The sequence below is a fragment of the Montipora foliosa genome, chromosome 14 (assembly GCF_036669935.1).
Source record: "Montipora foliosa isolate CH-2021 chromosome 14, ASM3666993v2, whole genome shotgun sequence".
Lineage (NCBI taxonomy): Eukaryota > Metazoa > Cnidaria > Anthozoa > Scleractinia > Acroporidae > Montipora > Montipora foliosa.
In genome coordinates, this window is record NC_090882.1 from 12,453,531 (window position 1) to 12,467,924 (window position 14,394).

At 43.5% G+C, this 14,394-nt stretch overlaps 1 protein-coding gene across 1 annotated transcript in view; it reads left to right on the top strand.

Annotated features, from left to right (window-relative positions):
• Nucleotides 1–14,394, top strand: part of LOC137984632 (uncharacterized) — a 45,990-nt gene that overhangs the window by 26,611 nt on the left and 4,985 nt on the right. Inside the window, exons 29-39 of the mRNA XM_068831832.1 lie at nucleotides 1–5; nucleotides 284–4,095; nucleotides 5,630–5,726; nucleotides 8,187–8,254; nucleotides 8,828–8,965; nucleotides 10,014–10,145; nucleotides 11,246–11,298; nucleotides 11,565–11,672; nucleotides 11,971–12,047; nucleotides 13,492–13,553; nucleotides 13,892–13,952. The exon at nucleotides 1–5 is cut by the window's left edge and continues 129 nt beyond it. Of these exons, the coding sequence (XP_068687933.1) occupies nucleotides 1–5; nucleotides 284–4,095; nucleotides 5,630–5,726; nucleotides 8,187–8,254; nucleotides 8,828–8,965; nucleotides 10,014–10,145; nucleotides 11,246–11,298; nucleotides 11,565–11,672; nucleotides 11,971–12,047; nucleotides 13,492–13,553; nucleotides 13,892–13,952 (4,613 nt within the window). The remainder of the gene's footprint in view (nucleotides 6–283; nucleotides 4,096–5,629; nucleotides 5,727–8,186; nucleotides 8,255–8,827; nucleotides 8,966–10,013; nucleotides 10,146–11,245; nucleotides 11,299–11,564; nucleotides 11,673–11,970; nucleotides 12,048–13,491; nucleotides 13,554–13,891; nucleotides 13,953–14,394) is intronic.

A 14,394-nucleotide genomic window follows, 5' to 3' on the forward strand; every position in this document is an offset into this window, starting at 1 on the left:
AGATGGTGCGTTGTGTAGTTTTGGAGAATGTGGTAGAGATCAACCTGACACTTTCCTGTTAAAAAAAATATATGTTTTCTGGGTATTCTTCTTGTAACTTGTAGTAGATCTTGCACATTTGAAGCGTTTTTTTTTCGAGCTTTCCTGTCGCTTATTTTCACTTAGTCAAAGAAAATAACTCCTGAAACGTTCGAACATCTCTCCAGTTTTCAAGTTCAGTCACTTTTAGCCACTTCAAGATTCTTCAAAAACCAAGAATGGCATTTTATCATTACTTTTACAGACAAACCCAAGATACCACCCTCTCGGCCAGGAGCAGAAAAGCCACAGCATCTTGTCAATCCACCACCATCCAGATTACCAACCCCGCTGAATAGTCCATATGCTGGAGTACCACGAATGCCACATCCAGGAATGATACCAGGAGCTCCCAACCCCTCGCCACAGGGAAACCTGTTTCAACCTCGGATCCCAAGCGGGGTATTCCCTCCTGGGGCACCATCTGGGGCACAACCTCCACTTCCAGTGGACCCAAGGGTCTTGTCATTTCGTTCTGAAGGGATTTCTCCCAGTCCTCCTGTCCTACCTGGTGACCCAAGGATGCGTGCTGCTCACCCTGGTAATCCACCGCAGGCTCATCAACATTCAAGGAATCAAGAAAATTTTCCAGAGCAAAGGGTCCCACAGGTTCCAGCCTCACTGCGCCCTGGAACTTCTATGCACCCCTCCATGCAAGCTCAGTCTGTAGCTCCATTTTCTCAAGTCGGTCCAAGAGGTCCTGGCCCAAATGAGCACCTTATTCACTCAACGCCGAAGATGTCATACCCTGTACCAGAAGGTCCATCGAGGCCACCTGTTGCCGTCCCCCCTGGAGCTCCTGGTGGACCCTACCAGCCTTCTCAACAGCCGCAAACACAGCTTATACCTGGACAGGTAGCAGGACCTGGCAGTGCCCAAGGTCTTCCATCATATGACCAAGCTAAACTGATACCTGGTTCACAATCCATAGACAGACCTCCACAACAAGGTCTTCTGCCCATGACGGCTTGGACACAAGGTCAGCATCAAGCCCCACCGCAGCTTCCACCGAGTGGTCCTCAGGTACTACCAAATCAGTTAAATCACCCCCCAACATTATCATCTCAACAACAATTCCAAGGTCCAAGAGCACCTCATCCCACATCCCAGCCACAACTTCCAAGTCAAGGAGGAGGACCTCAGATGTACCAGCAGGCATTTCCGTCAAGTCAATTGTCACAACCTTTGCAGCCTGCACCTCGCCAACATCAGCCCAAGAACTGGCAGACCCATCCCTTCCAGTTTCCAAAACTGGCACAAAACTCTGTACAACCGGTTCAGCCTCGGCAACAGTTCCAGCAAGCTCAGCAGCCTTATCAAAGACAACCTCAGCCTCAGCCACAGTTTCATCAATCTTTGCCAGGCCAGCATCCACTTCAACCACCACTTCAGCCCCAGAAAGTACACCAGTCTCAGTCACAGTTTCCCCAAAATTTCCAAGGTCAGCTTCTAACCCGCCCACAGCAGAAACCTCAACAACCCCCGCATTTCCAACAGCAGCAATTCCAACAACCGCCACCTCGATTTGAGCAGCCCATTCCTCCATTTCAACATCCCGCCCAGTTTCAGCCACAGTCGTCTCAGCCACAGCAACAAATTCAGCCTCCCAGAGACCCGACACAGGCAACTCAGTTCCAACCAGCACAACATCAAAAGGGTCTGCAGCAGCAGTGGCAACAGCAACCTCCACAACCATTGCAGCCTACTCCTGTCTACCAACCACAATTGCAGCAACCACTGCAACCCACAAGACCTCAGCTTCAATCAAACCTTCAACCACGATTGCCGTCCCAGCCTCGAGTGATGCAGCCACCTCCACTCGGTGAAAAGTTTCAAGTAGAGCGTCTCTCTCAGCAGACTGCAAACCAAGGTCAACTGCCCTCGCAGAACGTACAGACATCTTTAGGGTCACTAACGATCCATCAAGGAAGTAGAGCTTCTGAAATAGTTCCTCAGGTACCGCCAAAGATGGTCCAGACACCTGGTCAACTGTCTCAGCAGCAGGAAAGTTCTGGGGCTTTTCCAAAGGCACCAACAGGATACCCAGCTCAACAACCAAACCCTGGTCGTAGTCCGGGTCAACAGCTATCGCAGTCCAGTAACACGTCAACACAGTTAGGGTACCCTCAGTTACCTGAGAAGAAACGTTCCCAAACTGACCAGCTTTCATCAGTACCACCTCAGGAAGGGTACCCAGCTCCACATACTGGCTTGCAACGTCCTATGGTTATGCAGTCCTCTCCTCAACAGCTTAACACTTCTGCAGGGTCCTCGCCAAGTTGGCCTTACCCTCACGTGTCACAGCCTATGCCAACCACTAACACTCCTCAGCAGTACTCACGGCAACACTCGAAAGATGAGCAGCAAAGACTTGAAGGAAAACAAAGTACTCCCCATAGACAGTCATCTATGGAGCAGACTTGTGGATCGCTTGGATCCCAGCAGATGCTACAAGATCAACTTCGGCAAGAGCAAAGAGGATACCCGCCGTCCATGGTCAGCCAGAATTCCCCTGATTTCAACAAACAAAGCCAGTACCACGGACAGAGTGGAGGGCGTCTTGGTTTCTACCCGTCTTATGGTGGACGTGTCAGTGAGTTGCCGACTTCATCACTAGGAGGCAGTCAGCCATACAGCTTCAGTCCAGTGTCTGCTCCCACTGCACCACCACTTGTTCAAGGGGTCAGACCAAGCCCTACAAGCCTACCACCATCGTCGGCTTATGCTACAAGCTATTCGGTGTCTGTGGCTCAGGCGCAACTAAGTCAACAGCAGCAGATGCAGCAGCTCCAAACGCAGATGCTGCTTCAGCAGCAACAGCTGATCATTCAGCAACAGGAGCTTCTGAGACATCAGCAACAACAGCAGCAGCATGAATCTGATCAGGGTCAGCTCACGCAGCTATTCCAGCAAGTGCTTCAGCAGCAAAGCAAACTGGCAGAAATGGAGCAGAAGCTATCAGAACATGATCGTGTTGAAGAAAAGCTTAAAAAGGAACATGAAAAAGAGGATCATGGCAAACCATCATCCGAAGAAAGGGACAAAGGTGGGTCTCAAAATGGGCCTGAAGAACCTGAAAAGGACCGTGACATTGCAGAAAAGACCCTTCATACAGACAAAGAAGGACCTCATTCAGCATCATCCCCCATCTCCAGGTTTAATGCCTCGTGGGGCTTAGATTTTTCAGATGGTGCTCATGGTAAACTTGACATGGAGCACGTTTTTGGTGATCTTGCCAAGAAACAAATCAGTGAAATTTCTGATATGAGTACAGCTGGCAGAGCTGATAGCCTTAAACCAACAGTACGTGAGAATAGTCAGAGTGATGTGCTCGAGAGAGGTAGCGATGTCACAAAACTATCAGATGAAGGGAAAACAGAGGATACGACGTCTCCAGTAACTGGTTCATCCAGTGACATGGTTAACAGTGGTGGAATTAATGAAGAGACAGCACATGTCAGTGGTACATTGGTCGAGAGTGTAGTCCCAGGCGTAGCAAGCGACAAAGGGATTGAAGCCTCTGGTATTGTAGAGGGGACCGACAAAGGAAACTCTGGGGATGGCGTGATGTCCTCAACTGCAGGTCAACCAGAGAGTATTTCACAGCCTACTGAAGAATCCACAGATGAGTACAAAGAAACTAAAAGACGTCAAGAGATCGAAGAACAAATCCAACAAATTAAAGAACTTCAGAAAAACACACAGCCTGCCCTGCCACCGTTGCCACAGAAACAGAAGTATCTCTATGAGCCAGGAAAGATGCCCGAGCTTCCACTCAAACCACCTGATAAGAAGTCTGTGGAAGAGGCGGGAAAGCCATCTCTGCATCGACAGTGTGGTCACTACTATAACACACAAGTGTCCAGCATTGGACAGGACGAGAATAATGAGTGTTTGAGTGAAGAGGAATACTTACAGAGGCTGACTCGCACTGTAGAGACCTTTGATGCTCTTGTAGTTAGCCTAAGTCAGAAGAGGGAAAATGCACCGTTCAATGGCTTTGTCAGCGAATGGAAGGTTGGTTATAGCTAGGGAATCTATAAAATGTTTATGGTTGTAAAATATCAACGAGAGATTATCTGTGCCAGAGTTTGAGTGGCAAGGCGAAAGCCAGCCGTTTTGAATCATTTACAAGTCAGACTCTAATATTCTGAAATGACTGAAGGGGTTAATTAGTTTCTGAACTTGTTTGACAAGTTTGCCAAGAACTTAAGACCTGTATTGCTTTTGTTTACAAATGCTGGAATGAAAAATGATTTTTTCAAATTGGGTCCATTTTTTGTCGATGCATTTTAGGACTTTCTAAACACATGGTCTGTACATATTTTTCATTTTGAAAAGAAGCCAAAGGGAAAGTTAGAAGTGGTGGCAAGGAAGCAGAGTGATTGGAACAATGAACTCCTCGGTTCAAGTCCCACTCTGGTTGCAAATAGACTATTCCGCTGATAGTAAGTTCCTATTGACCCCCGGGTCGTTCCATTGCTTTGTTGGGGCTTCATTGGCCGTGAGCCCCCACAGAGGACTGTAAAGACCCAGGATTCAGTTTGAAGTTGCTATTAGCGAGTAGTCTTTCATATTGGACCTGTTTCTTGGTTTTCCTAGTTCAGCTCCTTGGCTGCCCTTGTAGACAACCAATTTGTCTGAACTCCCACCAGTTGAATAAGTATGTGTTGTGTAGGAGAGCCGTAAAACCTGGTTTTCACTAGCGACGCAAGCGCAAGCGCAAGCATAGAGGGTTTTCGAATGAGTGTCGCAAAACCAAAACCAAAGTAATTACTTTGGCCTATCAAAAAGGACGGAGACCATCCAGTAAACCAATCAAAATTCGGAAGTAATTAAACGTAGCCGACACAAAGCGCGGGAAAATGTGCACGCGCAAGCCAAGATTGGTTTTGGTTTCACTTCTGATTGGTTGAAAAAGTGGCGTGAGAACTTTGAACCAATCACTGAGTGAAGTAATAAACCAAAGTAATTATCTAATTACTTTCGACACTCAATTGAAAACCACTCTAAGAGCTGTTATTGCACCTTCCATTGAAAACGGGGTTGACCCAGGTCATAAGCGCAAGCACGAACGCTGGAATTAAAATTCTTCCTTTTCCTTGTGCTTGGGCTTATACTTGCGTTCGCTTGCGTTGTGTGAAAACGAAACATAACATAAGCACAAGGAAATCTGCTACATCTGACCGTGTCTGGCCAATTAAAGCACTCGTTCCAGACTCCTTGCTTCTGAGCATTTAAATCAAAATGGCGGAGGCCGTGGTTGATGTTGATGCTATATCGACGTTCTTTTTCACCTAAAATATGCTACTTATTGTCGCGCTTCCGCTTGTTCTTGCGTCGCTAGTGAAAACCAGGTTTAATGAATACTAGTTGGTTGTCAGATATATACCGCGATTTTGTTGCAGTCAGAGTAGTCTTTTTTCAGCTGAAAAGTCAAGAGGTACTGTCAACATTTTAAAGCTTAACTTCAAGGATTATTTTTGTTCAGATGAAAGGACACCTTTCACAGAATTAAATGTCATATTTCTTCCATTATTGTCATTTTCAGGTCCTTGAAAAATTGCAGGAAGGTGATTCAACTAAGTTCTCTACTCAAGTAGCAACTCTTAATCCATCCAAGAACAGATATAGAGACATACTACCTTGTAAGTATTAATGGCCATTATGAAATCGTCGACCTCGGATGTTGCGTTTCTAGTTTTCTGATTGGTTCACTTATTTTCAGTTATGAGCTCATATACCCTATGACCTAATATGGAAACTGATTGCGTTAAGTGTTGCCAAGCTGAAAAATTTCAAACGTTCAGCATGTGATGAAAACTTAATAAGACAACTATTCCATTCGCTTTTGTTGGATATGAGACAGGTTATAGCCATCTCATATCCAAAGCGCGATCATGGAATAATTGTTGACTATTCTTTTTATCTCAGTGGTTACATAAATTGAATCTCCAGTCCCCAAAAATAACACGTCCATTTGTACCAGAGGACTTCTAGAACAGTTTATACTTTTCGATGCTTTCGTCAAACATGTAACATGTGACGCCTTCATTCTTGTCAAAATGAAATCGACAACTTCATATAAATATAATTATTATTCAACACATTGTGACAATGCCCAAATATGGTGATAACGCGCTCAATATTCGTCGTGCGTACTCAACAGACATCCTGCGATATACGTAATTTTGTGTGTCTGGGAGAAAAATGGTAGGTTTTCCAGCTTTTTTTCCCAATAAACGTAAAAAATTGTGCTTTGTCGTCAATGTGTTGAATAATAAAACAATTATCCTGCTCGATCTTGCGGAATATTGCCTGATACCTCAGGCGATATTCCGCGCGATTTCGCAGGGTAATTGTTAAATGTTCGACGCGACATCTAAAAAATGGCAAAACAAGTGTAGCTTTTAAGCGTAGGCTGAAAACATACCATCTTTCTCGTGTTTTTGGAATGCGCCACTATTTGATATCTCAGTTCTAACAGTGGGGTATCCCCGTAGTGTTGTAGCGTCCGCAAACAAGGAAACAATGTTGCGGAAACATTGATGCGGAAGCAAATTTTCCCCCCGTTTGCGGCCCCAGGAAACATTTGCTTTGGAAGCAAAATTTGTTTTCCGGGAAGCAAAAATATTTCTGAATTCGTTCAGAAACATTTAGCTTCCTTGCGCGCCGAGGAAACATTGCGGAAACCTTGGGAAACAATGTTTCCGCAAATACCTTTCCTCGTTTGCGGGCGCCTTAAAAGTTTTGTCTTTTCACTGCCGTTATAAAAACCACGCCGGAGTGTTGACTAATGTTGATCAACGTAGTTGGTCCGTTAAAGTGCCCCTCACTTCCTTTTTTTCCTTCAGATTTTGAAAGTGTTTGCTTAAATTTTGAGCTTTGATTTTTATCTAAAGACCGTTTACTTTGAGTGTAAGGTTTGAATTTCACGGTCCGGCATTACTCGCGTTTATAACTGACCGATTGGACCTAAGAGGGTTGGATTCAGGGAAAAGTGACGTCAAAGGCTCACTTGCTTAAAATTTCAGCGTGTACATGCAGCTTTTTATAAATGCAAAACGCAAATTTAAAAATCTGAAAGCCCAAAACTCCCGTGCTGCAAATTAATTCTGCGTCGTACACGCTCATTGCATTCTTAAACTAGTGAGCCTTTGACGTCATTTTCTCCTTAAACCAGCTCTCTCAAGAACTTAAAGTTAGTAATGGCTGACCATTAAATAGGAAAAATCCAGTTAAAAGAAACAGGTGTCTTTTTTAAATCAGGGATTTCTTGGTCACAGGGGCACTTTAAGCCTCGCGTCTAAGATCACAACCAACCAATATTGGCCAACAATGTTGCAACGTTTACTTGGGGCTCAAAAACAAGAGCCATCCGCACGCGATGGATCCCAAACAATGTTTGCCTTCGTAGTTGGTACTTACAACTGCGCGTCCATTATGACCCGCTAGAAATTGTCACCCGAAAATACTGTAGGTTAAGACGTTTATTTAGCGCCAAAAATCTGAACACCAGACGCCCTGTGTAAAGAGAAAAGGATTTAACCCTGGAAGCGGCTGTATTGTCACTCGCTCTTTGAGAGACAATTGCTTGTGCGAGGATCATTTCTGTGTTTCGTCTACAGCCCGTACTTCAAATATATACATTTCTTTCATCGAGTCCTTTCACGGGAAGACACGAGCCCAACAAATTGACCTGGGGCCCGTTTCTCGAAAGTCCCGAAACTTTACGGGCCATTTTCGGGTGTCACATTTCCCTTTGTATCTCAAGAATGGAGAGGATTTAAGTCATCAAACTTCACAGACATGTTTATTTTAGGTGGCTTGAAAACATGTTAAAAGATCGGCTTTCCTAAACAAGCGGTTGGCATTTTCACAAATGGATTTTCGGGACTTTCGAGAAACGGGCCCCAGCTTACAACTGAGTGTCTTCATAGCTCAGTTGGTAGAGAATTGCACGGGCTTCGCAGAGTTCATGGGTTTCGAATTTCGTTGGAGCCACCTGAATTTTTCAGTTGTCCAAAAGAGACAATTGCTTAAATTGTCCAGATGAGTACGAGAATCATTTCTCTTTTTCGTGCATTGTGACTGTTTTCCTATTATAGGGGACCACACGAGAGTATTGCTGACGACCAAGGAGGAAGGAGACTACATCAACGCTAATTTAATCAAGGTAAGACAACCTAAACTCAGCAAAATTCTCCGCTCCAAAATCTTGAGAGAGACTGGTACGAGTAGGGCATTGTGGGAGTGCATTTTCGTATACAATAAGTAGTTGTTTGTATTCTTATTCAACCACAGACGCGCAAAACCGAGAGACCAATCATGCGATGCTGCTGCAAGGACCCAACCTGTCACTTATAGCGAATGCTAATTTGAAAACTCTTTGATGACAAGGCTTAACCTGATTGCAAAAATAGTATAGTAGTTTTTGTAGAGGCCAATTGAATCGAATTTTCGACCTCGCTGACGTCATTATCAAGGGAACTCTGTACAAAGAATGGAATTACACAAAGAAGATGAAATTGGCGTATTGATGTATTGTGCAAATAATTTGGTCCTCCCTTTTTCGGATTGATTGTGGAGAGGGTCTTTTTTACTCTGACCAACTGCTCCAAAACAGTGACAGAGCCCCTTTAAAAATTAAAACCAAACTTCAGCTTTCAACACTCAAGGTCCGTTGCGTAGAAGTGCGACTCAAGTGTTGTGTTGTCATTCGTACAATTTCCATCCTTTCTTTCAACAGAAAGTTACCCCACTGTCGCCAGATTACATTCTGACCCAGGGCCCCATCGCAGCCACCCTCGGAGATTTTTGGCTGATGGTCTGGGAACAAAAGGCTCCTGTGATAGTCATGCTCACCAAAGAAGTGGAGGGAAATCGCGTAAGAAGAAGATCTTTATGTTTTCATACCCTTGCTGGTGGTAAAGATTTAAAAATTCGTCTGAATCATGATATAGCCACTTAATGAACAACATCAAGAGGTGGTACTGCTCACTAGCTTTCATTTGATTGGTCACTTAAAACATTTCATCCACAGACTCAAAACCTGCCATTACCGTATACAAGATGCAACATGAAAAGCATCACAGAAAAGTACTGCTTAGTAGCTTTCATTTGAATGGTCACACTTTCGAATTTTAGCCACAGACTCAATAGCCTGCGAACGCAGACGTATTTCCGGCGGTCGTTTCTCTCCCCCGAAAAGTACTACTTTTCGGGGGAGAGAAACGACCGCCGGAAATACGTCTGCAGTCGCAGGCTACAGACTCAAACGTTACAACCACTTTGTATAACGTGATAAACAGCACCACTGCAAAGAACTGGCTTCCTTTAAATGGTCACACTTTACGGTTTCACCCACGGACTAGAAAGCTAGAACCACGTTGTACAGCATAATAAACGGCACCACAGAAAAGTACTATTCAGGAATTTTCGTTTGAGGATTTTTACCACAGACTGGAGGAAGTAGAATCACTTTGTGCAGCTTAATAAGTTGTTTTAATGTTACGTCATCGCCACCATGTTGGTGGACGAAAACTACAGTTCTCTCATTAGCTTCCTTTATTCGTCCACCAGTAATATAACATCACACCATTACAATACAATACAATACATACTTAATTGACCGCTCCCCATAGGGGCTTTTCAGGGCCAGTGAAACACAGTGCAGCTGGAAAGTTGAACCAGGGACTACCAGGAACAAATTCAACGAGTGGTCAGAGCGGGTCTTGAACCCGGGATCTCCGGATCTCAAGGCAAGCGCCCTAACCACTGGGCCACACTGCCTCCTTCACCATAGTCACCTCGGTCTCAATAGATTGGTTGAAAACCATCTATAAACAGGGCCGTTTAACGTTCGATCATGAAAACCATTCATGGTGTAGTGATGTCACTGAGGGACTTCATCAAGGTTTCTTATCGTGTTTCAGTTAAAGTGCCATCAGTATTGGCCCATAGACGAGGGGCACACCGTCGTATATGGTGCCATCAGGGTTCACATGAGGAGGCTAAGTCACTGCCAGGCCTGGATCGAGCGAATTATGCATGTACAACACGCCGAGGTGAGATAAGTGCGCAGTCATACCAGCGGTCCCCCATCTTGGACGAAAGCGAATTGATTAACCTCTGCCGCCCTAATGTCTACTGCATGTTCTCCCAACTTTTTTGTATACATTTCTTCAGGCATCAATAAAGAGAATGTTTCCACAACGGGAAAGGTTATCATAATTGACCATTCCTTCATTTTTGTGACCTGTGTAGTGATATTGAGATGAAAAGTTAGATGTTGATCACTCTAAAAGAGTTAGCGGATAAGTTTATCATATGTGATTGGAAGACTTCAGTTGACAACTTTATATCCCTTATTATATGGCTTGTGTTTGTAGCCGATATAACGCGCGCTCTGATTGGCTAATTGTGACTGAATTGTAGGGCATTATTCTCCCGTAATGTCCACGGGCCGATTACGGGCTTGCAAAAACAAAGCAAAAGGTAATTAAAAAGCCATATAATAAACAACTTACTAACCTCACTTACTCGAGGCCGTACTGGGGAATATTGGCCCTCGGTCGTTTTTGTACGGACCTCGTTGCACTCGGTCCGTACTGCCACGACCTCGGGCCAATATTCCCCAGTACGGCCCTCGCGCTCGGTTAGTAAGAAGTCATTATTATTCAACGCATTGTGACAATGTCCAAATATGGTCATAGCGCGCTCAATATTCGTCGTGCGTACTCAACAGATATCCTGCGATATACGTAATTTTAATGGTAGTTTTCCAGCTTTTTTTCCAATAAAAATTGAATAATAAAACAATTATCCTGCTTAATCTTGCGGAATATCGCCAGATTTTAGCCAACTCGGCCTACGGCCTTTTCTGCTAAGTATCAGCCGATATTCCGCAAGATTGAGCAGGATAATTGTTAAATGTTAGGAGCAATACTGTCTTGACAGAGATACATGAAACAGGTCGTGTATACAGCTTTATACATCGAGTCCCTTTTAAGTCGTTCTTTACGGGCTTCTAACGACACTTTGTGATGTCCAACATGAAAGCTTAGCATCTCATTTGTGGTGAATCGTAAAGAAACCTAAGAGGATACATCAATGCTTACAGATAAGTTCTCTACTTTAACCGTTGTTTTTTTGTTTTAAACTTCAGAGTGACGAGGTTCTCGTGGTGTCACACTTGCAGTTTGTCGGCTGGCCTGACCAGTAAGTCTCTTAAAATGTTAATTTTAAAATTGGGGTTAACTAGACGAAAAAGAATAATTTTCTTCGAAGAAGAGATTAAATATTGTTCGAATATAGGGTTTCCTTTTCATCCGAACGAAAGGGCAACACTCAAGCCGTCAAGATGTGGTGGGCCTATAAGTGGTTGCTTTAAAAGGCTTACGTTGAATGAGGCTTCGTCGAAGAATCGATATGATCATCATAAGCGAAATTACCATACACTAAACAGCTTTTTCTTTCTATTTCAGCGGTGTTCCCCATTCTCCGTCGGATCTTCTGACGTTTTTGTCCGAGGTTCATAATCATCATCAGGAAAAAGACCCTCAGGCTCAAATGCCCCTTGTGGTACACTGCAGGTACGGGCCAGTTTCAGATAGCAACATCATGTACCCTACTCAATGCAAGGGGTGCGATTTGTCACGTGACCCAGGCCATCAAATGGCAGTTAGTCACGTGACATGGTCGAAAACTTATAGGCTTATCTTTCGAACCTTTTAAACTTGAAAAGTAGCTTTTCCCAGTTATTTATCTTACCTTTGAAAAGGACTGGGTCGTTTATTATTATTGTTATTTCTATTTGTCAAATGTTTCTTTTATACTCAACGTTGAGCCCTTGTCAAATTCCTCTTCTGACTCGGATGTGGCTTATTTCAGTGCTGGTGTCGGCCGGGCAGGAACATTTTGTGTGGTGTATTCTGCTATCCGTGAACTTCATGGAACCAGAAATATTGGTAGGAGATCTGTTCCATTATTAGTTTATACCAAGAGAATATGGCGTTTGAGCGTGAATCCCAGTGCCCCATGATAAGTTGCTGTTTGCCTCCGTTTCAAAGCGAGTCCTGGTGCACAACCATTCAAATGCAAATGAGTGTTGTATTTTCATGCAAATCAAACTCACTATCATTAGAATGGTCGAGCACCAAGATTCCTTTTGAACCAGGGGCAAACAGCAGCTCGGAAATGGCCTATTGTTTGAAATATATTTTTAGATTGCGCCCGTGCTGCGAAGGTTATTTTTATCTGTTGTTCCCAATACCGCGCGGTCCGCTTTCACATCATCTGACCAATAACGAAGATATCAGTTTAGAAACATTGTTTTTCTTCAAGCGATTTGGATTTGATCTTAAAATCAGGATCTTAGAAACGCTTAGCGTACTCTTCAGTCTTCGTAGTGGCCATTTGTATTGTTCAGTTTGTTCAGTTTTGGTCTCTTTGGCTGTGACTGTGTTGAATGGTTTTTTGAGCCATGACTTGGGAATATTTGGATAAAATCCTGTTTCTCCTAACCGGAGTCGATTCTATGATGCCCTGCTTGGTCGAGATTTCCTATTTAGAGCGGAGGGGTTGGCGCAGTGGTAAGATCTCTGCCTTCCAACCCTAAGGTCCTGGGTTCCATTCCCGGTTCTGCCGAGACTGGAATATTTGGCGACCTTCTTTCCCGCTAAAGTTCACTCAGCTTTCCATCCTTCCGAGGTCGGTAAAATTAGTACCAGCATGCATGGACTGCTTAGAAGCGGCTGCCATTTGCGCCTGTATATGCTTCCAGTCCGCTGGGGGTAAATTGATCATTGTAAAGCGCCTTTGAGACGTTTGTGATAAAGGCGCTATATAAATGCACCACTTTACTTTACTTTTTTATTTGCCACTCTAGGCGAGAAGGAAAGGCAACCTCTGTGTAACGATCTCTTCGATGTTGTTTAGAACTTCGGGCGAATATTTTAACTCTTAACCGGTTTAACTCGCTATAACCAGTTTGAATTTTAACGCCTTCCAAATGGCGGAAGAGTGGAAGTGAAGTTGCATTCACGCCACGTCGCGCATGCGTGACAAAACATTATGGAGATCCTTTCCTTCTCGCTTCTTGCAGCGCAACCGTTCAAATCCCGTTTAAAGTTGGATTTTTTTCAGGCTTTCTGGTGAATACTATAGTTTTTTTTACTTTCATCAATTTACTTTTCCTATAAGAAAGCAGGTGGACCCTTGTGAATTTCAATCAAGTTATTTTGGGATAAAACAGATTTGGTAATTTTTCCCACGCCTTCGCACAGGCATAATCGAACCCAACGGCAGTCGAACATGTCTAATTTGAAGTTATAACTTTGTCCAATTTTCAAGGAAGAAGGAGCTTTCTCACATTCTTTATCTAAAGCCAAACATTCTTTTGTTCCTTGTCAGTGAATATTCCAAAACTCGTCCAAGTCTTCAGGAAACACCGCAAGTATACAGTACAGAAAAAGGTATATATGAGTCCTGTTTAAAATAAGGGTGAGATATATTTATTTAGTTTATAGTTTTGATGGTGCTGTGGTCAGTTGTTCTCAGAGCCTTGTTGAGAGGCCGATTCCGATTATTTTTCGAAACGAGGTCGAATTTATCTGACATTTGTATTGGCATTCCACAATTTTTTGTCGCAAATGAAAATTGCCACATTCGAACTTTTTGTTGTGTGGACGACTTGTCACCTTAAATGTGGCAAATAGTAAAGAGTGTTCGTGCGTACAGTGATCTGTCTTGGATGGAAAGAAAAAACGTTCAACTGTGATTCTTCTTTCTTTACTTCCTTTCAATTACCTAGGAGCAGTACGAGTTCTGTTACAGAGCCATCTTGTATTACGCAAACCAGTTTGTCCAGTTAGGTAAGTTTCTATCGCTTGATCCTCATAACTTTTTCCCCCCTTTGTCTGTCAAGGCGGGGTACACCTGAAGGCCGTTTCTGGGGTGTTTTGTAAATTTTTGGGTGATTTTTAGGTATATTTGGGTGAAATAAGAAATAGTTCAGATTTGATGTAGTTTAAAAACTAGGAGTTTCAGTGTGAAAGTAGAAACTGCTGGCGTAGAAACTGGGAGCAGTGACTGGTTTTTTTTTTTAAAACAGCTGCAAATTTTTGAAACAAGAGGGTACCGGAAATGTGCGTGAAAGTATTTAAAGAGCGAAGAAAGGTGTGCATATCTTTAACCTGTGTGGCAGGCGTTACTATTTTGTAAGCAAGGGATAATTTCAAAACAATGGCTTGTCAGTTCATTTTTTGAATTAAAACTTCTGTTCTTCTGAAATTTCTGGCCCCTTTTCAGCAAAAG